Source organism: Mycteria americana, chromosome 11 (assembly GCF_035582795.1).
Source record: "Mycteria americana isolate JAX WOST 10 ecotype Jacksonville Zoo and Gardens chromosome 11, USCA_MyAme_1.0, whole genome shotgun sequence".
Classification (NCBI taxonomy): domain Eukaryota; kingdom Metazoa; phylum Chordata; class Aves; order Ciconiiformes; family Ciconiidae; genus Mycteria; species Mycteria americana.
The window spans coordinates 23,106,035-23,131,997 of record NC_134375.1 but is presented as its reverse complement, the minus strand read 5'-3'; the positions used below and the strand labels follow the sequence as shown (position 1 = coordinate 23,131,997).

The window sequence follows — 25,963 nt, the reverse complement described above, 5'->3', positions numbered from 1 at the left end:
GAGGACGAAGAGGCCAGAAAATGAATCTAGGGTAAGTACATATCTTTTTTTTTTTTTGGTAAAATTGGGATGACACAGCTAGTAGGACTCGGTGTCACTATCACCTATCTTGGCTAACAGTTGCAAACACAAAATTGAGATTCTTGCATTACAAGTTCATAGATATTTCTTCCCTTTCCCCTTGCTCTGACTGTGACACCGCTTAAGTGAAAAATTGTTTTCTACTTGGTATCAGTAAATAAATAACAGAACTGGGTTAAGCAGCTCTGGTCCCACACATGATGCTAAACACATTACAGAATTTTTCAACGTATATAGTAGGGAAGCAGTACGTATATCTTCTCTGCTATAAACTACATTTGAGATGGCAAAACTGCCAGTTCAGAGAAAGACAGTTCCGCATCGAGTGTGCTGTTAGCTGATGAAATCATAAGACCTTTTAAGTGATATGTGCTGCTAATAGCAGACCTGTTAAACCTTTTATTATTTGCATTGAGGTGGTTGTCCCTTTACTTTGCACATCAGCTGATGTCACATGGGTATACAGTAAAGATGGCATTCTAATTATCAAGTTAAAATATCAACTTAAAAAATCAAGTTAAATCATCGAGTTAAAAAAAAATCAACTCTGGATTTGAATTTATTAATTCAAATCCGCGAGACAGGCAGTTGGACCAACATCTATGATCTGAAACTAAAGCTACAACCCGCGGCCCCCAGCAGCAGGCTACGAGATCTGTATTTGTGCAGCAACAATGCAAAGTCAACAAACACGTGCCTCCGCAAGCCGACAGTGACAGCAGATGACACAGCCCCAGCAAACAGGCACGCGCCCTTGCCTTCATTATTTTCACCAGAAAAAAATATTTATAATACTCAGCAGCAGTCAAAAAGAAAGGGAACCCAAGCTGGCAGGCATTTTATGTAAGCACGTAATGCCGCATACCTGAAGAGCTGCTGGCCACCTCCTTCGGCGAGGCACGCTAACGAGGCTGCTTCTGCCACGCAGGGGCTAACGTTACTAGCTGTCAGCCCGTGCAGGTGGCAGGTTTTAGGTCGACGTAAAGGCGAAGGAAATAAAACACGTCAACAAGAACGTTGTACAGTCAGGCTGCAAAGGCTGGTTTAAAACCCATAGTTACAGCAGTAAGTGCGGCCACATATTTTAACGATTAGTAGCAAGCTGGCTGGCTACTGCACGTTGAGTCCCGAGTCTTCACACTACAGCTAATGTTTTCACTCTGTGCAGAACTACAACCTAATGGACAAAACCAACCATTTGAAACATTTCTGAATATCTTGATGAATGCTGTAACATTGCTGACAAATGACAGGCAACGTTCACACCACTAGGCTACACGAGCTGGAGCTGAGTGGCGGAGACAAGCAGATTAATGGTTCCTATTTGCCATAAGAGTTTTAGTAGAAAATGAGCTAATTCGTATAAACTACTGGCTAACAGATGGAGTTTTGCAAGTCTTGCTAAGGAGGAAACAAATTCAAAACAAGCAGAAGTGATTTTTTTGGGGTACTTATGATAAGAACATACAGTATGTGTCAGCTAGCGATGCAACACAGGTCTCAGAGTGGTTTGTACCATCTAACCATAGACACCAAGCTCCTGAGGTGTTTGCCTTGGGTAAGCCAGGTTAGAATCCCTCATATCCCGATTGAAACATGGAGCATTAAGAGACAAGAGAAGCCCTCAGGGTTCTGAATTGCCTTCTGGTCTTTCAGAGCAGATTTAGAGCACCAAGGACCTGAATCTCCTTCTGGAAGTGTCTGTGCTTCTCCATATGCTGCAGAGTGCCCAAGGTCACTAAGATCTTAGTGTAGGCGCTCCAGATAAGTGTGTAAACTTCAGCTGAATTAATCCCCTTTCATGGCCAGGCCTTGAGCAAGCTTCTAACTTGAGGAAGCCTCAGCAGGGGAAGTCTTACAAGGTGTGTTTACCAACACAGCTCAACATTGAAGAGCATTCCTTGCAGTTCAGAGGAAGCATGGACTCTCGATGAAGCTTGGACATACTTTAGAGTCCACTCATCCTTTAGAGAGACTGTGCTCTGTGTTGTTCAAACTCTACTCTCAGCTGGCCAAGCCGATTTCCCTCTGGAGACTCTAAGTAGCTGTAATTTCTCTTCATCTGCTCCTGGGGATGCTGTTAGGGCTGCACCACTTGTCCTCCTTCAAGCAGACAAAGATTTGTGAGAGGCAATATATATGGGATGGGAATCTTGCCATCACAAAACTTTGAGTGTCATATGGGACTCAGAAGCTATGGTAGCTGAGCAGTACTTATCTTTTCTCCAAATTTAAGGCCCCTTGAGCAGTTGACAGCTGCTTTTCAGCTTTGTGTTTGTGTACAGCATCTCTGGTCTCTAATTATCCATTTAGGTCAATACTCTTGCAGAAAGGCATACAGAGCGTGGCATATACACGAGTAAAATTAAGATGCAACAGCATCCTTAGTAGGCCAACTTGTTGGATCAAGAGTGGGTTTAAGCAAATGCAAAGACAAGTTGAGGCTGGGGAGTTGGGGACAGATCTATAGTATATAGGGAACTGGTTGCAGCCCCTTATATATGTTGGCTAAGACTTTCCATTGCAGCAGTACTTTTGGCTTATTTTCTTTTTTTTTGAGAAGCACTTATTCTTGAATGTTGACAGCAGCCCTTTAGTGTTCAGCAGGCGGAAAACCCAGAGACTACAGCTGTGCCTCCAGCTTGTTCCAAAAACTCCACTTGGTTGAAACTAAATTACAATGTTTTGTCAAATTGGAATATCCTCTCTTGGTTGCATCCCTCACAAAAATCAAAGTGGCATGCCAAGAAACCCAAAAGACTAAAACCAAACAAGCACATTCTAAAATAACCCTATCTGCTACTAAAGCAGCAGCAGCACATGCTGTTCCGTGAATATCCTGAAGCTGCTGAGCAGCTGTAATTGTGGAAGAGCAGAGTCAAGCCACCCTCTCCAAGCTCCCATATGACAGTAATAGCCCTCGCTCCACCCTTCGCCCCCCAAGAGCAGATCAGGCAAGAGCTCTTTCCAGCATGCAGAGGCGATGGGGCCGGGGAGAGAGGCCAGCTGGAGAACATCTTCAGGTTCAGCATATGGACTCCACCTATCTTTTTCTTGATGATGGTAGCTGGAAGTTGTTATTGTTATGAAGATTTAGAAAGCTCTTTTCCTTTAATAGCTTGAAAGTCATATTAAGAAGCCTGTCCTTAAAGCACAGTTTCCTCTCGACTCCTCAAACATTTTGGATCCATCTGATTTACAATTGAGCGCGCGAATCTTATTTTGGCTCCCTTGTTAACAGACATCGTAACACCTAACACCACAATCACATACTATTTCTTCGCTGGTATACAAAATGCATGCATAGGGGGTCAGAATTCAGGTTGCACAGGTAACTACAAAACCGGCATTTTCTAACTCGGACTTCTTGTTTTCCAATCTAAATAACACTTTTAGTGCAGGGGAGTTCTATACATAATTATATAGATTGCAATAGTACAGTCAGGAATCAGGACCCCATTGAGCTGGCATTATACAAACACACAAAAGATGGCCGGCTTGAAATCCACAGGGGGACTTTCAACCTCTCCCGGTACTACCGCTCTTTATACATGACTCAGTGACAGAACGTGGTGGTTTGTACAGCGAGTGTTTTGATGGCTCTGAAGCTACCTTATTCAGAAAATCTCATACTAATCTGTTAGTCACCTTGAATGAAATTGCTTCATTTGCCAGCGCAAACGATCAGCCTTTTGAGATTTGTACCCACTAACTTTAAGCTTTTTCCTAACACTGCTGAGAAAAAGATAAATATGACGGCACAATGTTTGCTATGGAAACACGGTGATGTATCATAACCATAATCGCTCTGAGGTCACAGAACTTCCATCAGAGATGACACGAGAACGTGCCTGTTGGAGAGCTGCCATACGGTTGTTTTCAGGAAGCAGCTTCCTCAAACGGTAGCAAATGGAGGGAGGGGAAGGTGAGTTGTCAACTAGCTGATGAAAATCACCATTCTAACATGACAGCAGCTTTAAGTTTAGAGTTTGTTATACAAGTAGAAGTCGACGCAACTGGAGTCGGTGTAACGTGAAGGACACGTCACCCAGTGATACCACGCGGCCATTCCTGGGCAACAGCGAGCCTGACGTGACATTTATTAGCAGTGGATAATGCATCTGTATTACTGCTCTCTCCTAGAAAGGGAATTGGGGTAGCAGCTGCTGCGTAGCAGGAGAGTTTAAGTGTGCATGTTTTGAGAGACTCTTTGCATTTATAATGAAAAAAAATAATTGTTAGCAGTACTGGAGATGTAGATAGAGCCAAGCACGGTTGGGAGGAGGAAGACTTAAAAGGAGGAAGGTGGCTATGGGGCTAGGATTATTTGAAATCACCAGATCTGGAATTTTAGTCTTTGTACCTCATTGAATACACAAGCTTTTTCGACACTGATTATGAAAAGCATGGAAGTAAACAGGCAGAGCCAGATAACTTGGCTAAGGACAGACGGATAGTGCCTTAATCTGCAACAAATATGTCCAAGTTCTTTAGTGTCTATAACACACTAAGCTCCTGATCTCAGTAGCTCTGGATGTAGATTTGGACAGGTTTAGCACAGATCAGAAATATCCTTAATTTTTCATGTTTTGTTAAGAAAAAAAGGCAAAGGACAAACAGAACACAATTCATATTGACATTAGGAGCCGACAGTCCAAAGGGCTGAATCGGCTCTGCTGTTGCAGGGCATGCCAGTGCCACCTGATAGGGTTGGTCGGTCATCAGGTCAGTCTGTGCACAGTGAAACCGATTTCAACCACGTAAAGTACGGCAGACTCATTTTAGTACCTGCTCCGCGAAATCCTCCACAGAGGTACAGCTTGCCTTCCACGGAGCCGGCGCTGCTGGAGTTTGTTCGTAAGGAGAGGAGGGGAGAAGGCATAGGAGGTCCATCCCTCCAGAAGTCTCCATCAGGGTTATAAATCTCCACTGCATCAAGACATTTCCGTGTCTGTCCCCTGTCATGACCAAGGCACCCAATTCCTCCTGCAAAAGATACATAGGTCAGATGTAGCAGTCCCAGATTCTGCTGAAAAATACACGGCTGGCTGCGTCATTTTTTGTTTACATGTCCTCATCTCCCTCCCTTTCTTTTCCCTTTTGCAGCTCCAAAAATTTGTTAGGTAGTAAACTCAAAGCAGAGGCTACTGCACATTATCTACGGACATCGAAGCAAGCTCCTTTCTGAAGTCTTGTATCGAAGGAAGGACAAGAGGCATGTCTTCAAAACGCAAAGGTATTTTGTCTTGTTTTCTGCCTATATAGTAGAAATAGTCATAATTACTTGTTCTGTGTGCTGGACAAATTGCTTTATTATTAAGTTGCAATGGATCAAAAGTTATTCTCCAGTTACTGTTAGTGGATTTGACCCTTACACTTGTTAATCAATGATCAGTTGGATTTCTTTGGTGCCTTTTCCAATAACAGAAAAAGAGTGCACCCATTTCTTAAGGGAAATAACTTCCAGAAACAAACCCATCCAATATGCAGGAATGCCAATCGACTTGTTTGTGACGAGCCCCACTGCTGAAGGGTTAATTAGGATGCCCGAAGTTGGTCTGCAGGATTGAAACAGATCCCGCTTTTCGTTTGCTGGGACATACTGCAACAGGCTGCAGACATACCCAAGATCTCAGTGCACGCTGCAAACGCTGTACACTGAAATCACAGTGTAAACACCGCCTTTCCAAATCCTTTCCACTGATCAAATCCAGATTTTCAATTCACAGCCTTTGGTTCTTGAGAATTAATATGCTGACGTACCCTCGCAGGTTTTCCATCTGCGCCAATGGACACAGTACCCTGTAACGAGCGCTGGTGGCACGCTGAAGCAGTTCTTTTGTGCATGTGTGTGTATGTATGTGACCACTTTTAAATAAAAAATGACTGCAAGATGCAAGCAATTTCCACACGATACCTGTGTAGGACTGCTCAGTTGTGCGAACCCAAAATGCATTGTATGGCATGTAATTATGCCCTTGCATATGCAAAGGGAAAGGACTGCGAGTACAACCTGTGCAAAGTTGGTGAGGCTGCTTTTAAAATATATAGCCCCTAGCGCTGTTAAGCTGGTCTGTCAGAGAAACGAGCCCCTAGCGCTCCAAGTTTTACTTGCGTATGGTTTTCCATCTACCTCTTAACATGGACTGTGTTACTTTTTCAACCTTTGTGCATTCTCCAAAGGTATTTGCAAGAGGCAGCGACATGTAAATAGGGACTGTAATGCTTCAAATTTGCTACCGCTGTATTCCTGAACTGTATTTTAGAGTCAGGTAAAGACAAGATCAGTTATGCCTGTATCAGAGCAGCAAAATTAGAACCAAATTCAGTGTCCATTATCATCAGCAGGAAGTTTTCCTTCAGCTGAACTTAGCAGCATTTGATTCACTTCAATATTTGAATTTGAAAACCTTCACTGGGTTTGGTTTCCGTTCCTTTTCCTTGCACAGCAAATCTTTACTTGCCCTAACACCTACCAATAAGGTCCTAGCAGTTTGTGTTAGGCTCCCCTCAATGTGTGCTTAAACAAGGCTAGCATCCAAAGGCTTTCGTTACTAGCTTAACACCTCCAGCTAAGCAGCATTTCCTCTGATGGGCTCCCCTCTGAGGAGCTCTGATTCACCTAAGAGAGCTGAGGTAGAGAGTAATTGTGGTCATGGAATTTTGCTAATCATTTCCATGCCAAAACGGGAGTTGTATGCATCATCATGCTGAGCCTTTCTCACGGTGGAGTCTCACTGAGCTATTCCTTAGGACTATTTGGAAACAAGAATAAGTTTCAGAGCTCAAACATTTACTTATTGTATTGTTCTTTATGCCAGGAGCATTACCCTCTTCTATGCAGTATTCTCCGCTACTCCTTAAGGGCTTGTAAGAGAGGTGCCCCGCCGAGGACAGGACGCTATTCCCCTAAATGTATCAAGAAAAGTTTTAAGGGCTAATCAAATTTTTTAACTGATAAGGCTATTTCATTGATAGCTTATCACGTAGTCTTTCTGATTCTATAGCATCCTTAGGTCGAATCACAGAGTACAGCATGCAAGAATTTGCTACCGAGGTACGTACAGTCTACAGAGTGCAGTGTAACATTGGAAGAGATACTCAAGCCAGTTTCAGCTGGGAACCAACATTATTAAAGCTCCCCACAGCCTAATTTGATCTGTTGAAAAGACAGCTTTGTGGTGCCAAAGACAGACTGCTGCTGGTTCTCAAGCTAGCATTTTTTTGACAATTAGCCCAGGTGTTACTGTACACCACTGAAGAATACGCACTCACCCAAAGGAAAAGCCTTCATATGAAGAATGAAAGAGCATCTTGTTCAATCAGAGGAATGAATGGTACCAGTTAGGGAATGCACGCGGCACGTCAGAGTCAAACAACAGTAGCTTTGCTGATTGCCGCGATATTTCAAAGGGACAAAATGCCCCAGAACTCTCCTAGAAGCATAATTGCTGTTTGTTTCTTAGTGCATTTTTATTGTCATTTTCTCAATTGAGTAACTGTAGGGCATGGTAACTTCAGAAAGAACAGAAATAATCAGATACAAAACCGATACGGCACAGCCAGTGACTTTTTGCAAAAAATCACAACCATTACCAGTTAATGAAGACATTCAGCTGCCAATCCAGGGGATTCGCCTCCAAACATTTTTCCTGTATAGTTATTAGAAAAGCAATCTTTTGTGACCCATTGGAGCACCTTTTGAAAAGTTTAAGCACTACCACATATTTTCAAGCATTTATGAAACCTTCATTGGATAGTTTAAGCAACTTAACGTCCTTTAATCCTGTTATTATCAGAGACAGTCCTGAAGGTACTACATATCTCCATTTTATTTACGCCCTCCACAACCATTTCAGATAAATCCAATTTCATGTTCAGTTTACAACAGGGCAAAGCTAAGTTCTCAGCAAATAGAAAGTAAGAAGGAAAAATCAGAAGGGAGTAAAGTTTAATTTTCAAGCTTAGAAAAATAGTATTCTGAAAAACAAGAAAACAAGAATTGCAATCTCCTCTTCTAAAGCAATGCTAACACTGAAATATTGCTAACAAAGGAATCTGAGGATATTAGACTCTACCAGCACTGCTTTGCTGTGTTCCCAGATGCGGTAGCTGAGAAATACTCCTGTGAGACAATACTCTTCTTTCTCTATGGAGACTGATGTCTCGGGCCTCTTCCCAAAGAGCCAAATACACAAATCAACAAAAAAGGTTCTCAAACTTAAATCAATTCACATCTGCAACTGAGTGGAGGCATCTCACGTTAAGCGGGCTATCCATCATCTACAATGTGTATATGGCAGAAAAAAGAAACTTGCTGTGTCAGGCAGTTCAGGCTGCTTTGTGCTCCGTCACTCACGACTCCAGATCATCCTGTCCCACTGCCTTCTTCATTCAGGTTGATGAAACCATTAGGAGTGCAAGTGGAGACATATGGAATTACAGTTAAGACCGTGAAGATTTTCTTTATTTCACGTTCCCCGAGTAGAGCAGCTGAACAACTGAGTTCATGCTCTGCTCCTACAGGACCCCCTACGTAAAATGGAGGTAACCTTAAAGAGGCTAAGGGAGAGCGCAGTAAAGAGGGCAGAAGGTTGTACGTCATCTGGAGGGGACTCTTGTGCCAAGTGACCCGCCAGCAGCACGTGGATCCGTACCCATCGTTGTACCTTAAACCACCCAGAACTATAGGTGGGGTCATTAAGACACACAGGCTGTGATCGCAGCCTCCCGGGAGTCCCGACAGGCGTGCAGAAGGGCGGCAATTGCTATTTCCATGCCCACGGACTGGGATGGATGCTGGGGAGGGTCCTCCATTAACCCACGCTCACCTATCCCATCACAGACAGAGCGGGTGAATTCAACACCACCTGGCTTAGTTCCCTGCATAAAGCACAAGTATATGTCCTTGTGCAGGGGGAGATGGATTTCTCACTGGGAGATTTGAACATTTCTGGCATTTTCACGTCCATCACACAAGAGGATTTAATCCCAGAACCCAGCCTTTCCCCCCCTCCCTTACAGATACACCCTTTCAACACGTTAGGCTTTTTACATTATGTGCTTTCCCTAGGAGATATTTCAGATGCCACTGAAGGACTAAAAAAAGCCAGTGAAGCCACCTTTGTGTTCCCAAACCCATTAATGCTTGAGAGCTTTCCATATCACGCTTGGATAATTCTGCAATCAAATATACTTTTCAAGGGCACTCGGTAAGCAGTGGTTCTAATGGACTTTAAATTTAACATGAAGCTCCATTAGCAAAATAAATATATAAATAAAACACATTATCTTTATGAAGAAATCAGGATAGAGAAGACAAGCCTTTGATGCAAGAAGGCAAAGCAGGGTAGGTGATGCGATTAGCACGTCTTCAGAATTTCAATGAGGTACGGTTCTGTGCCTTGCTATACCCACACGCTCCTCGTAGCTGGCTGAAGGCAAAGCATATTGCTTTGGCCGAGCTCAGCTGCCTCCCTCTTGCCCCACACTCATCTGAGAAGACTGAATGCAACTGGAGTCACATCAGTTCTAATAACAGAACACCCTTCCAGCACTTGAGGGGGAACGTCTGTAACGGCCACGAAGTGGTAAAGAGTCACTAGTAACAATTAGTTCAGCAGGTGCAAAGGAAATAAGTGCCTTAGATATATCAGTATATTTCTATAGGAGTGACGCTGACATGCAGTTGAGTTTCAAGAGATAGGGAACATTCCTACCTACACGTACCCGGTGACTTCACCCACATCACTGATACTTGTAAAAGCAGGCACTGGTGCAGAGCAATTCCACTACCAAGTCTCGTCCACACCAAGCTCTTATGCAGCTACGTTTGCCTGGCAGCTGAGTCCAGCATGGACAATTTTCTTTCCCCCAGGACAGCCACCCAGATCCAAGTCTAGATTGCTCATTGCACAGACAGGACAGCTGGCCAAAATGACACCTACAAGGTGGTTGGTGGTTCAGAGCGGCACGGCGATGGGGACCTCTGAACAGCAGGCTTCTTACCATTCAGTTTGGTTCCCCCACTAACAGACACCTGAAATTAGGTCTGAACTACGGTCTCTCAGCCAGGGCAGTACATCAGGGAGCAGCAAGAGCAGAGCTGCTTCCAAAGGGAAGGTGACCCAGGTAATGAGCTCACCATCAGGGCGCAGCTCCATGGGACCAGAGTTTATGGTCCTACCATAAGGAGGCAGGCGGTTGCAGAAGGTCCTACCAGCAGTTGTCAGGCAAAGGCAAGGTGACAAGAAGAGGCTGATACTCCAGGCCTGTGCTTAAATTATGCTCCTGAACCTATGGGCAAGAGGGTGTGGGTGGAGGCCCCAGGTGATGCTGGTCAGGATGATTGAGACCTATTAGTGCCCTCAGGGCACTGACCCTGTAGTTCTTTATCATATAATTAAGTCCTCAGATCACAATACCAAGCAACATGTATTCTTATGAGCGCCTCTTTGAATTTTTATCAAAGGAACCTGGAAATGGGTGAAAAAAAAAGGAGTCATTCCCCAACAAGCAAGTGAAATCTAAGCTCTGCCGCCCATGAAATAATTCACTATTGAATTGATCTCTGGAATGCACAATGGATTTAATAGCGCTAATCTCTTCTGTAACGTTTCCCTTCATTACTCTTTAACAGCACTCAAGCTGAGAGTCTCAGCACTCACGTTGCTCTCTCACTCTCTGCAAAGCAGGGCTGCATAGCTGGTTTCTCGGAGAAATAAGGGAGCAATAAAGCTAGCCCTGGCAGGCGCTTCCGAAGATGAAACCGAGAAGCACTGTCATTCTTTACTAACACAGAGCAAAGCAGATGAGGTAATGCAGTTTGTAGAAGACATGAGGGCAAAAGATTGATTAGAAGCAGGGCTGAAAAAACAGATTATTGTCTTCCTAAACATGCTCAACACTTCGGTTCCAGCTCCTCCTTTTCTCCTGTAATGCCTTGTTCTTATTGCCTTTGATAATGTGAGTAGAAAGCATTTCTGACCTCATCTATCAGACCAAATTTTTGCCTTTTTTGTTCCTCCCTGCACACAGGCACTATGGAGGCTGTTGCACAGGTATAACAGAGCAGAATCAGGCCCGTGAGCTGCTACTTGTCAGAAGTCCAAAGCATATTTATAAATAGACATGTTTATTTTAGAAGAAGGTGTTATTCAAATGCACAATTAATACTTAAGCATGAAAGCTAAAATGTCTCCTTCCAGCGCCTCCTACACATGCTTCCCTTTCCAGAGAGACCCCAAAGTACATATTCAAATAAGTATTTTATGATCAAGACATTCCCTATTTAATTGAACCTCGTTTAACTGCTTAAAACTTTTAAAAGAAGCTCTCAGCAAGAACTCAGGGGAAAAAAACCAAGTTGTAAGAGGTGGGATGCCAGGCTAAGGAGGATAAACAAAAATTCTTTGATTCCTAAATCTTCTCTAATGGGATTTCTCATTTAAGTCCTTCTATATGTTCTTATTTATAAAGCAGGAATTATATAACATAAAAGCAACACATGGTTAAAGCTGTCATGGTGATACAACATTTTTTACCAGTGACCTGTATTTCAGAGACAGTACTTCTACTGAATGTGTTTTAACATAAGCTAATGAATATGGCATTCAAATGGATTCATTTGGATAAATTTTCCTAATTTGTCCGTTGGCTGTAATGAATTTTCAGAGACTTAGCTGGAAAGGATATTTTTTTAAGCAAGAGATTAAAATGCATGACCTTAAATAGAGCCCTCCCATCTGGTTTTCTTCCAAAAGTGTCTCAATTGCCTCTGTCATTAAGAACACAATACTGCTCTTTCTTGGGCTTTCCAACGAATATAGTTATGTTCCTGGGAAAATATGGAGAGAAAGAGCTAAGACCAGTCAAATGGGATGAATAGGAGAAAGGATTTTGAGCCTTAGGAAATGCTGTTCATTTACTTATGAGGATTATGTACACTGTATAAATAGCGTAAGATTCTCTAGGAACATTACGCAACGAACAGACAATTATATTGCAGGACTGCTGATTAAGACACATGGTACAGGTTCCTGAACAATGCTATTACTCAGACCAAAAACTCTAATCTATTTCTCATTTTCCTTCCATCAGTGTGGCTCTAGAATAATTCCATTTAAGTCTTTAGGGTTTTACACGCTGGAGCTGGCAATTAGGCCGGGAAGAGTTTTTGGACAGTGACTACGTACTGTCTGTTCTGTGCCAACAGGACTTTTCAGAAATTAACACTTCAAAGGCAAAGCATCAGATGCTGATCTGGGTTAGAACACAATGAGTCTGACACAACACAACCCAGATCAGCAGACGGCTTACTACAGATTTACACCTACATGGATGAGAGCAAAAACTAGACTTGTGTATCAAAGAGTCTGCTGCTGCGTCTTATTCAAAGCTGGTGTTCCGTCTATGCTTCCTGCTTCATATTTATGCTAGAAATTGCATTCACGCATCAGAGACATTCGAGAGGATCAACTTTTAGTGCAGTGATTTTTCATTTAAGCTCTAGAGTCCCACCTAATCCTCAACGTGCTGACACCTGTATGAACTGCACAGGAAGACAGAGATCCTGCCTGAAAGAGCTGACAAACTTCCTTCGTTTAAGGACTTTGTTTTCAAGAGTTGCTTGAAAGAAGTCTCATCTCTCTGCCACGCTACTTTACTTATCCACCTAGAGTTATATATTTCTTTATTTCATGTTTTTATTTCTGGGAAGCGAGGCTTGGTTCTCGTGGCACACAGAAGATATCTTGCGTTTACCTGCTTCCACCTTGCCTCCCTCCCTCTCCTTCCTCTGCCCCCAGCAGCCCCCAGTGGATCTTCTTAGATGGGTGCAGACTGCAGGAAGCCCATGGAGACAGTGCACCACATAAGCAACAAGTATGATATGAAAAGCCGGAGATGCTTGTGGGAATCCAAGCATTGACACAGAATCATACAATCATAGAATCAGAGAATAGTTTGGGTTGGAAGGGACCTTTACGGGTCATCTAGTCCAACCCCGCTGCAAGAGCAGGGACATCTTTAACTAGAGCAGGTTGCTCAGATCCAACCTGACCTTGAATGTTTCCAGGCATGGGGCCTCCACTATCTCTCTGGGCAACCTGGGTCAGTGCCTCACCACCCTCATTGTAAACAACTTCTTTCTTAAATCCAGACTAAAGACATGGAGCATGCTTCCAGACATCAAGCATGCTTCTGAATTGCCCCTTCACTGAGTGTCCCATGACTGGGGCTCCATGGGAGCCCGTTAGCTGTTCAAGTTCTGTGCACACACACTTCACCATGGGGAACCCCCATTTGGAGTGAGAAGGGGTATAAATGGTGACGGTAGAGACTCCCTGAAAGTCTCTCCCTCATCTGTAGCACAAAAGCTTAGTCATTATGCCTGAGCATAGATGTCTCTGAGGTCACCACATGAGGACAACCTGCGAGCTGTGATCCTCCTCAGAATGTCTTTTTGCACAAATCGCCCTTGACAGCATCCTTCTAGACTCCCACAGTGCCCCACGTTCCTTGTGAAGCAGGGCGCTGCCCCAGCGATCCACACCTTTGAACAGCCTGCAGTGGTTTCACCATCCCCATGACAATCGCTATTCTTTGGTCTGTCAGCATCAACCTCCGTTCCTTCCATTCCCATTCCCTCCTGAATGTCATCTGCACGATCAAGAACGCATCAGCCAGATTAAGAACGCTTTCACTCTTCCTTTCAATGCCATGAATTGCCCGTTCGCCCTGCCAGGGTTACCACCGCAGTTGTTTCCAAAGGAAAGCTGTACCCAGCTCGCAGCCCAACCGCCTGAGAACTCACAAGGTAACAAGAACTCGTCACCACGAATAAACCGCGGAATGTAGCTTTTCTGTGTGAGGTTTTAATTACAGTTGGCGAGTGTGAGTTTACAGCTGGAGATGAGGCCATGTGTGATATCAGCAGAATAAGATGCCAATATCAGTGACTGTATCACTGTTTCCAGACAGAATTCGTTTGGAAATTGCTTCATCATTTTGAGAGGTCTTGGAAAATGCTTTAATCTCTTCCACAGAGTTTTCAGACCGTGATGGTTAACATTTACCAACCACATTGTCTTCTCAATTTTAACAGATAAATCTTCGTTTCCACCCGTACAGTTAAAGGTGGATTTAAACCAGCATATTCAAAGTTAGAATTTGTTGACAAATCATTTTTGGCTCAGCGTCAGGTTTGTCTTTCAATTAAAAAATTAATTCTAATATTATTTGATTTCCTAAGGAAACAAGACTTAATGCAGTTACCCTCACTACATGTGTGCTCCGTATCTGCGTTTACGTTATTTTGTCTGCCTTTCACAGCTTTTGCGCCTGTTGGCCAGTTTCAACCAAATTTTACAGATTTATGGATGTTAAAGGCCTCGCAAGGTTTGTGAAAATAAGCAATCAGGAGTTTGTGAAAACAGCTCCGACCTAGGTCAAAATGTCTTCCCTGCAATCGATATTCATGCTACCTGATGGTAACTCATTGGTGTCTACACGTGCTGCAGTTACACCTTGGGTGGACGGAGCATCAGAACGGAGGCAGGCTCAGAAACTCAGTAGTAAAAATAGCACAGTCCTTCTTAAAAACCCGCTCCCTGGAGCAGCGCGTGAGCTTATAACTTTGGTATAAATTACAAGCAAGTTTGTTCATTACAGTGAAATTACCGCAGATTTACACTGTCAAAACGGGGAGCAAACACTGCCTTTATGTGTATTTAGTTACCTTCAGTGGCAAGAGTGAAGGGCGCAGTGCAGCAAATTATTAATCACAGGATTAAGTGCGTTGGTTCCCTCAGGACTGCTCAAATAAGGACTGCTCATGGGAAGGTGCGTGAACGAACAAAGTGACGGAGACGGAGCAAGAGCTCGTGCTGGCCCACGAGGTGATCCGATCGTTAACAAAGATTTTCACCCCCCAAAAAATTATTGGTGCTGGCTGACGTAAGAAAGAATTCAAGTCAATGTTCAGCTCCCTGAACACTGCAGCACTGGCAGCTATACAGCTATACATAATAAAACGATGCTGTTCATATTTTTACATTAGCAAAACGTTTGTGAAGGTCTGCGAGACCATGAACTTTCCTCAATGCCATTTAAAGAGGCACTTGCCAGATTTAATACTATGCTTTGTGTTCAAGCTGTACATTTCATTACTGTAATCCCTCAGATACGCTTCTTTCTTTGTGAGATTTTGAGGGAAGAAAATGGATGCAGTTTTCCTTATTAGCCACTCCTTTTCCTTCTCGCAGTGTCAGGCTTGCTGTGAAGAAGACTGTCAATTTGTTTTATCACATGCCTCCCAAGGCGGCTCCTTTTTTTCTCCCTGACTCTCTTGTGTCATCACAGCATTCGTGGTCTTGATCTCAGAATGCTTCTTACTGAAAGACGTGAAGACAGCCTTTCTCTTCCCAACTGTTACGGCTGCTTCTGCTGCCCCATTACAGCATCAGTGTCAGTATAAATAATTATATGTATTTAACCTTTTACAAAGGATGGAGTTTCCACATTTTCGAAGCACCTTTGAACCTGGGCAGCCAACACTCTCGTTCTTTAACAGCATACTGACGTTCTCTATCACTAACCTTTGACAATAATGAAATGATTTTCTGTTTGCAAACCTCTTTTCCATACGGGCTTCTTTCACCCTTTCTCCTGGTTGTGACTACGGGCCTGTCTCAAGCCGCTTAAGAGAAAGAAGTTTCTCTAAAAGAAGACAAGTGCAGCGTTAAAGCCATTTTCCTCTTCTACTTCAAAGACACCTTTCTTAGATACACCCCCTGCAAAACGCTTTCTGTGTTACACGCCAGGAACAAACTCTCCTTTATCCATGGTATATAACGACCCAGACGAACCCAGAACACCCCTTATACAGGAGGTGTATTAAGTTGATAAGACCGTATTTCTTGTGTTCACTTTGGAAAGCTCGTAAGCAGAAGTAGTTTGAAGCAGAAGGGATTGAAAGGTCCTGAGGTACTGATGTGATTGCTGCCTTCTTCATGTCTGATGCTGCCCACAAGACCGTGGGAGCGTGGAAGGACAGGAACAACCCACAGCCCACCTGTGGATTAATTGACTGTATGATTTTTTTTCACCACTTCTTCAAGTACTTTCCAGTTATACACCTATCTATAATCCTTCTCTACTTCATTTGGTCACCTTTCTGGCTCCTATTCTCCTTTCAAGATGCCCCGTCAACTTTTTCCCTGTATCATTCCCAATGCCCACAATGCCTTTCTTCTCCATCTGCCTTTCCCTGCCTTACGTCATCATTTTCTCTTCAGAAAAATCCCTTGCTTGCCACCTTCTGAGGTGTTTTCTAGTGTTCAGAAGCAGGTGATGCTCTTTCTGTTGGCTTGGACAGAGGTTGGGATGGGGCCATGAAGGATGGTCTTTGGGAAAAGAGTTATGTTATGGATGAACTGTAGAACCTGGGATATGGATGGGGATCATTTTGGGACAAAAGAGTTTGGGGTAGGAGATTACTGAACTCTTTCACACAAGTCTTGAAACTTTTGGACAAAATACTGTTTTGAAACAAAAAATGGAAAAGATTCAATCAAAAAATGACAAAATGAAAGATTTTGATTTTCAAAAAGATGCACTGCATTGAGGTGGGTGGAAGCGAATGAGTAATTGAATTTTATCAGAACCCACAAATAATGTTGGTTTTGACTGGGAGATCCAAATTCTCTTTTTCCCTATGCCACTCCTTCATGGCGCTGGGTGTGTTCCTTAGCTTTCCACTGCTTACCTGTGAAATGGTGCTAACAAGGCTTCTCTACCCACCTTTTAAAAGTCATTATTATTTATAGCACACACTGATACTCCAAAGAAAAGTAGTTTAAAAAGCGAAGTATCTTTGTAACGTTAATCCAGAACACTCAATATTCACTTAATTCAATCTACATAAATTAAGGAAGGAAGAAATGATGTGGGGAAAAAATAACTCTAGAAAAATACTGTCCATTTAGTCCAGCGTACTTTGTCCTACGTACACAGCAAAGGGTGAGATATTTCACTTCGGAGAGGCAAATTGCTGGAAAGAAGAAAAAGTCATGGTACTATCTGTTAAAAATCTGTTTCCTCTTACCCAAGACATAAATCTCGCTGTTGACTACGGCTGTGCTGAAGCGGTATTTGGAGTACTTCATTGGCGCGCCTTCTGTCCATTTGTCTTGGCCTGGGTCGTACCGAAACATTCTGTTACTTAATCGATCCGGCTCATCGTCAGGCAGATCCATCTGTATGAAATATGACAGCCATATAATAATACAACATTTGGAGCCCTCTGCACATGCCTGCGTGCAATTAATCACAGCGGACAGCTGAGCAGATAAATAACATAAACACATCCATTATAGCCGCGAAGTGATTCATACTCGCTAGGGTTTAGCGGCACCCATGACTTGTGGCTGGGACTACGCTGTGGAAGGCAAAGGAATAAGAGGGCATCTATATTCTGCAGCAATAACGCTGAGGATTTCGGTAATAACAATACGTTCACGGGCCCGGCTCTGGCAGAACGTACCTCTTTCACAAGGCTGCTGTAAAGTCCTAATAATAATAGAGGGAAAACCAGTCTATCTGACATTTTTTCTGCCTGCTAAGGGTTGAAATCTATTCCCTCTGTTACTCAGACCGTACCGTGAGTCGCAGTGAGGTACGTTGCTGGCCTTTCTCAGGCCTGTGTACATACAGAATTCTCAAGTCATTTGCACGTTTCTTTAGTCAGCCTAACCAGAGTAATGTTGTTCAACTGCTGTAACTTCTCCTTCAGCAGTTTTCATAATAAGCTCCTAACCTCCCGCTATATCTTTGCTGCCGTAACACTCTTTTTATACTCACTCCTACTCCTCTTGTTCTCTCTAATCTTCTTCCCCTTTCTCTGCCTGTCTCGCATGATGCAGGGAACTCAAATTATGTTTTCTGGGTACGACACCCTTGAATGTAAGCAGTAGGCTGTGGGGGGAGGATCCTGAAATATTTCGGGATGAAAGCTTTCACGTAGAGAGAGTGAGAAGGAGAGAACTACTTTGCTTACTTGTGATGGTGTTATATGCGTTCTTGCTTTGCTTGTTGTTTTTCTTTCCCAAAAGACCTTCCCAACACTAATGTCATGGACAAGATAGTAGGAGGCAAACTAGAAAGTAACTATATAGCCCCTTGGTTACTCCCTGTAGGTGCCCAGGGGCATGCTCTTTCTCCGTGGTAAGCGTGAAACACTAATTTATTCACTGAAAGAGGGGTAAACTCTGTATTTTCAATGCAGCGTATACTTAGGAGCAGGCACCATTTGACATGCTGTAAATTCACATCCTACCTCATTTTTGTGGTGATGTTCACCTCAGAGCACACCCTGTGCTCTTTATGTACAGAAAACATACCATCCAGCAGCCCTTCTCTCTGTCTCAAGGGTCTGAAACCTTCCTCTCAGCCTCGCCAAAAGCTTTCTTCCTTTTTAAGAGCCCCCGGTTACCAAGGCTGGACTCGCTTGGGTTTTTAACTCCGCTGGCATCAGTGAGGCTAGGCCAATGCTGAGCTGGAGCAATGGTGCTGCGAGTCGAGCCCTTGCCCTCCTAAGCTGTCATTTTATGTCCTGGCTTGACTTCGTCTTGTCTTGTTTCAATTGCAAAGCCTGAGTGGGAAGGGAACGTGTATTTATCTCTGTCCTGTAACGGGGACATGCATTTACGGCTCTCTATCAATGCCGCGTCGTTAGGATTTGTCCAGGATTGACAGAACGTTCAGTGCTGTTGAGCACAGGGGCAGCTCCTGGCTCGACGGACTCATTTGCTTTCACAGGGCAGCGGTGGTGGCCCCACGTATACATCCCCGCCTCTGAGAGGTGAGCGTGGGACATATATGGCACCAGAAGAATTCAGCACTCTGCAGTGCTGGTCTTAAAGCACTTTTTTGAGAGCTTTAGCTCATTTGTTGTGATCTGTTGAGGTACACCCTAACCTTACGAAGCTGGGGTTTAATCAATTACTGTTAATCTGCTCATCTCAAGCCTCTTTCTAGATGAACTCAGGCTCCCACGCACTGACACTGATAGTACTGGTCGGCAGGTAGCCACTTTAGGTGTTTTCCAGGTGCCTGTATTTTTTGTAAAACCATTCTTGGCTCAATATTCCTGACTTGCACTTCCAAGCCACTTTTCCCCCTTATAATCTGTTCTATTAAGAACTATTAAGAAAGACAAATCCGGTTGTCTGGCTTCAACATCTATCTCTGTGATATAACATATCTTTCAGTTCAAGTTTTTTTACAGGCAGATCGTTTGTACATTAAGTACGTTTTCATATTTTAATTCGAGGTATCCTTGCTCGGTTGTTTCAGTATCAGAAATACTCTCTGATCTTTCTGTTGTCTCCTTTGGGGACTCCTGCACTCAGAATATCCAAAGAGGTGGCAATCGCTGAATGCATCTCACTTTTAAATACTTGAAACAGTAATTTATTGCAAGAGAACACAAAGCAGTGAGATGCGATGACAGTGTGAACATACTGCTGTCGGCAACAAGGATTACAGATGCTCTGCGTCACTGTCAGGTAAATGTGGGCTTTATCCCGAGCGCTCAAATTTAAACTGCACCGAGCAGTAAATAAGAATGGGCGACCCTCTTAGAAAAGATCTTTTGCACTGGGAGCAACTGGAGAGAGCAAGCACGGTTCCTGACATCCCTCTGCCTTGTAGCATAGTTCTGTATATTCCCCGTACTACTGAATATGGCATCTGTGGCCCTGCCGAAAATTCCCGTTCAAACTTTACGTGGCCAAGCAACGCAACTGAAACAAATAAATGGATTCATTAAAGGAATCTGTTTGCCAGAGAATGCTTTGACTTTTCCTTTAAAATATAGTTTAGTGAAAGTCAAATAAATGGTTAACCAAGGGAGTTTCCTGAGAAATTGAGGTGAACTTTACATTTCAGATACAAATCTGTCCCTGAAGTTCACCTGTGTACACACTTTTTGAAGACAGGGCTCGACTAAGGGCCTCTGTATGATTTAAATACCATTATTTACTGCTACCTAGAAACATTAAGTGGACAGTGTATAAGGAAATGAAAGGCTGAAGTTAATGCATTTTTCACAGCCTGGGATGACAAAAAAGTGCCCGATACGTACTAAATATCATCCTAGTTATTTCAATTCAAGGTTTTTTTTGGGGAAAAAAAAAAGTATGATTCCTCTCACAGTAGCTATTTAAAATTGAACCCATGTTGACACAGGAGATGTATTTTAAACTCTTGCTCACTGTGCACGTCTCTGAAAGAACTGCCCTTCCTAAAGGTGGTATTTGCAGTGAGGGTGGCATAAGATGGATATTATTCCTCTGCACCCTGTTTGGTTTTCCTACAAAAGATGTTTAATCAGAGGGATGCGAGCAATTTATTCTTCTGTTATCACTTTTTATCACTTGTTATCACTGATGTACTTTCCCTATGCAAGAAGCACCATAAAATTACCCATCACGTAAACCCAGCATAGCTCTGCTTGTTAGTAAACAAACAAAACCAAGTAAGTGGCACATTTCTTAACCTGTGGTGTCCAGCCACCCAGCACGTAGAGCTTATTCTTCACCGTCACTACCACGTGGCAGGCTAGCGGTACGGGAAGAGGTGCCGTGCTTCTCCAGGTGCCTTGCTCCATGGAATACTTCTCCACACAGTTTGTGACCAGATACTGATTTTTCACTTTCATTTGCCCTCCTATTACATAGAGATCGTTATGGATAGTGCCCAATGCATAGAGTTCACGGAGCTGAGTGGTGCACAGGCTGTGCCAAAACTGGTTTCCTCGCTGGTGGTATCTGTAGGAAAATCCAAAGTGGTAAATGCCCTGGTTCACTGAGGACCCACCAGCTTGTTTTGAAACGTCACCCCCTTCATCATCAAAGTTTATGCAGACAATGGTACGATGGCAAGAGGAGCTTTGTCCTTCACAGAGAAGTTATAAAATTGAGCCCAATGTTTGCAAGATGAAGCATTTTTAGTATGAGGAATCCTAGGCGTCCTTTCAAAGATATTTGACCCTAATTAAAGTAAGAAGTCCCTTATTTCTGCAGGTGCTGCTCAATCACCGTTTCCCCTGAAGTTAGTGGGAAGAGCGAAAGCTCAACACTGCTGAAAATAAGGCTGCTTCATCTGCCTCAGTATGGATTTACTTCCTTAAATTTAGACATCTGTATTTGAAAATGCTGTCACCGTTTTTTAATTTTGTCTTTAAACCAGAAAATGTCTGGTTTTCTTTAAAATGGGTGCATCTGAAAAAGACATGAGTAAAAGCAGTATGAGGGTCTCAAGCTATCGATCATTATCCTTTAATCTCTGAAGTACTATCATCAACATCAACAGAGAAATGTGTTCTCTCTGTCTTACTGGACTCCTCGGGTCATTCGCTCGACTCATTTCCCCCTGCTAATGGCCTAGAAAAGAGCATCCTAGGAAGATGGTGAGATTTGAGGAAGGAGAATATAAAACCCACATACATTGACGTAGGATCTAATCAAGCTCATTTACATAGAGATGCCACTGCAGTAAATCCTCCTTCTTTCAGGAGAAAAGGCATCAGGATTTTGTTGCATGTATATAATTCATTGTGCCATAAAGATCAATTGTGACAAATTGATTAGAGTAATTGAAATCTCTGGGAAAACTTTCAAGTAAAGAACGCTTTGTCTAATGGTCTGTTTTCGCCCCCAGAAACATTATTTGGGTTTAAAATTTTTAAATAATTGGGGATTTTCTGACAGAAGGTACACACCTATAAATTTCGATGTTCCTGGTCTTTTGTCTAGACATTTTGACGGCGCTTGCCTCTCCTGCCACAATAATATCATTATTCTCAGTGACAACACCAGTGCAAACACAGCCTAAACCCTCTCCATACTTCGGAGAGGCAATGAAGTACGTCTTTTGTGTCGCCGGAGCGTAACAAAAACTGGCATCTGCATAGCTACCGTGTCTTGACCTAATGCCGAGAGAATTGTTGCCGATGCAGAGTAAGAGATCAGTGGTCTCCATGCCGTATCGCAGGCTGAGGGAAGGGTGGCTGGATAGCTTGATGGTTTTCAGTGCTTCCTCAAACATATCATTGCATTCTGAATTGCACAGGAGCATTGTGTTCCTCTTCCGAGCTTCCACGAGAAAGGAAGGGCTGACAAGTACCAGTCTCACTTGCTTCAGGAGCTCAATAAGGTGCTCTACACGTGACTGTCTGCTGTGCTTGACCCATCGAATGACGAGGTCCAGAATGCTCTCCTCCCTGGAAATATTCAGATCATCTGATTTTATGAGAGTCAACAGCTGCTGGAATTCAATCTCTAATATTTCTTCCTGTAAGCTCACCTCAGCAAAATGCTGATATAAGTATTTCCTCGCTTGATCACATAAATCTTCTGCCCCAATGTGGTTCGCGAAGTAGTAGATGCCCACACAGTTGGAAGCATCCATATGGTCCATCATGTACTTCTGACACATACTGAAGACATCTTCCATCTGCATGAAATACGCAGCGAGCGCAACAGTCTGCACGTTCTGATTGGTGAGGTGCAAATCTGCACTGTACATGTAACGGAGTATTACGGACACGCTCTCTGCTGAGATGTCATGCAGTACCACTTCTCTTTGCGTGCATTCAGCCAAGCCACAGGTAAACATGGCTTTGAAATAGGGACTGAAGGCAGCCAGCACCACCTTATGGCAGGGGAATTTCTCGCCTTCTGCAACTAGCACAACATCGATTATCTCTGCTGATTCTTTCATTCCCTTTACTTGTTCCAATAAAGTCAAGCTGTGGTGCTGCCTTCTTTTCTCCTCAGCCTTATGATCCATGGTTGATCTCCAAACTTCCTGGTTTTAAATCTCCTCAGAAGTCAAGGTCTTCATCAGGAATGTTTCTAGAGGTAGAAGCATAACATTGTCCAATAAGAACAGATTATTGGGCAAATGAATGTTGCTGTTGATATCTAAAGCTAGTCATTCTATAGGCTGTGATATAAATCAGTAATGCACAAAAAGGATATAAAATTATGGTGAGGTCTCAGGCGCGAGGTCTCCAAGACACGAAAAAATAAAATGGACACTTCAAGTGATCTTCAGTATTCAATAACCCCCCCACGAGTTTTGTGCTTATTTTAAAAAAATTACAGACTTCCTTTCAAAACAGTTTTTTCCAGCTGCCTTCTCCCTCCTGTCCCTGATCCTGATCCAGAGCCTGTTAAAATCGAGGGAAAGATTTCCACTGACTTCAGTAAACTCTGAGCCAGGCCCTTAGTCCCTTGGCTATTCAAATTTTGTCTCTCACGTGCACCCGAAGGACGTTAGTACCAAATGTACCTTACATTTTTCAACAGCCCCTTAGGTTAGACAGCTAGAATGGAGCAGTGCCTTTTCCGTGCTCACAGCTCCTCTCAAGCTAGGAGATATGCCTGAGTAGAGACTTCAGAAAAGGCTTTTACAAGACTAAAAAATATGGAAAAACATTCGACGTGCTTCTCTCATTAGTTTTTACAGTGATCTACACCTCTGCAAAGCGGGTGGGAAATAAAGCCGCTGGTACAACCCAGTTCACCGGCATTTTACAGAGGCATAAGCGTGCGCGTGGATGTTTAATACTCTGCCTTACCACCAGGCTTGGCTACCAGTTTGCAGAACAGCTTCGATTCAGAAGCCCTGTGCTCACAGCCTTGCAAAGCAGCGAGGAAGCTGCCGCCTCGGTACTCTACCAAGGGATTCGTCTCTGCCCCATCGCGCCCCGCTTTACCGGTAGCTCTCTCGCCAGGCTTCAAGCTGAGAAAGTCAAGATTCTGCCCAGATGTTGTGGGCAGAGACGGCTTCCACCCCTGGAGTATGGTGGCAGGAAGCAACTTGGTCTAACCGGCCAGAGCCTTTACTCTTTCGCGTCAAAGTGTAGGTCACTGGTTTTTAGAGTTGCTACCGGTTTGCTTTGGGATAAATAAAGGCTTAGTAAATAGGCGTCAGCTTTCGAGCTGTCCTCCCACTTCTCAGCAGGATGCTTAAGTGCTGCAGATTCACAGAGTTTTGGTTCCACTTACTGTAACCTCAAACGGGATTTTTAATTAAATTGTAATTATTTACATACTCCCTCCAGTTTTATTTATGGGGAAAACAGAAGGAACGTCGTGGTCTCATTTCTGGGGGTTTTTTGAGGGGGCCCTTACTGAACTTTTCAGGCTTTCAGATCAGCAAGCCGCAGAATGTGAGGTACAGTGGCAGAGCTCTCAGTGGGAGAGGACTTGTACCCATCGCTTGAGGGATGCCAGTCCTTAGCACAGTTTTTGTCTCTAATGTGGTACTGAGACACTTCGGTTATGGAAATGCGTTAAGGTCTCGTGCCATGAATCACCAACACACAGCCAAGTCCTAAAGCTGTGGTATCACCATGTTTGAAACACATTGTAAACATGCTATGAATTGCTTAATGGGACTATTCAAATGAGTAAGATTCCTCACCAGCTTAAATATCTGCAGGATCAGGGCCTCGTACGCCAGATTGAACTGGTTTTCTCAAATCCTGGAAGCACAAAGCCATTAAAGAAATATGTATCAACATAAAAAATGAGTATATGAAATTCTTCGAAATCCACCTAAAGGTATTTTCACAAACAGTCCAGATTTCTCTACAGCTTTAGGTAGATGGATTTTTTGGAAATATTATAGTTATTTCCCAGGTGAAAAGGAAATCTACAGCTATATTGTCAATCTCGGGCCTACTCTTTTAGCTGTTCAGTTGTTTTTGGAAGTAGTCATCATCTGTTTTAGCAAATTACAGATATTCCTCACTTTGAGTGCTAAATTAAAAGCCAGGCATGCTTGAAGACTAGCATTTCCTTGATTTTATCAATTCTTGCCTTATTCCAAATCTGGAACTAGAAGCAACACATCTGAGAAATGAATCTGGGTTATTACCAGATTTTAAAAATGGATTTGGAAGACAAAACATTAACTTCATAGTCTGAACGTTGGCCAAGCTCTGAGCTCTTCTTATGGTACTTTTAAAAATCAATCAAAGGCAGTAAGTTTAGTACAAAAAATAAAGTGATGGTATTTCCAAAATCTAGAATTTTTTTTTTTTTTTTTTCTGGCTACATTGGAATTAAATACTGCATTTGAGAAAACTTAGGTCTTAATCCTGCATCGACTGCCTCGGGAGCGTCTTTACAGCCAGTAGAAGCCTTCTATGAGATAGAAAATGTTCTTTTTCTTAATCCTGCATGATAATTAGATGGCCAGTTTATTGGTTTCCCCTCATGCTATTTTATCACCCTGTAATATTTGATCTTTGCTGCATTTTGATAAAGGGACCACACCATATCTCAAAGATCATGTATTATAAGCACACATATCTTAAAGCAGATGAGCCGTAGTGTCTTTAACCAGGTTGTTCACTCTCCAGCTGCAGGAAAGTGTTAATACCTACCAACAAGACCCCGGTCCTGTTTAGCAATCTGACTAACCAGGGTTTTTCCTCCAAAATTATCAACTTCTCTCCTTTCTCTTTTGTGATGTCAGAGCTTCACACATCCTCCAGCTTTTCCATAATGGACAAAATGTGCATTTTTAATGTGAAGAACAAGTGAGATGATTAATCATCATCATCCTTCCCAGACTTTTGTACAGATCAGGAAGAAGCAGTGTGTAGAACCGAGTTATGATTTCACTTCCTTTGCTGGTCACCTTTAAGTTTTCTTTCACTGTTAATTTAGCTTTCTTAAGAGCAACAATTTGTCTTTGATTACACCGTTCATCATATTTGTGAATTTTATGTGTTTGTTTACCAGTGATTAGGATATCTGGCACAACGTGCTCACAGCCGTTTTCTCCTCTCTTTCATCATTAAGAC

The 25,963-nt window shown here is 43.0% G+C and overlaps 1 protein-coding gene across 1 annotated transcript in view; it reads right to left on the bottom strand.

The window, feature by feature from the left end:
• KBTBD12 (kelch repeat and BTB domain containing 12) overlaps positions 1-22,932 on the bottom strand; it is a 31,352-nt gene extending 8,420 nt beyond the window's left edge. The window contains exons 1-4 of the mRNA XM_075514289.1: positions 21,863-22,932; positions 20,639-20,909; positions 17,186-17,336; positions 4,870-5,067 (exon numbers count right to left, since the gene is read on the bottom strand). Of these exons, the coding sequence (XP_075370404.1) occupies positions 4,870-5,067; positions 17,186-17,336; positions 20,639-20,909; positions 21,863-22,932 (1,690 nt within the window). The remainder of the gene's footprint in view (positions 1-4,869; positions 5,068-17,185; positions 17,337-20,638; positions 20,910-21,862) is intronic.
• Positions 22,933-25,963: the final 3,031 nt, after the last annotated feature.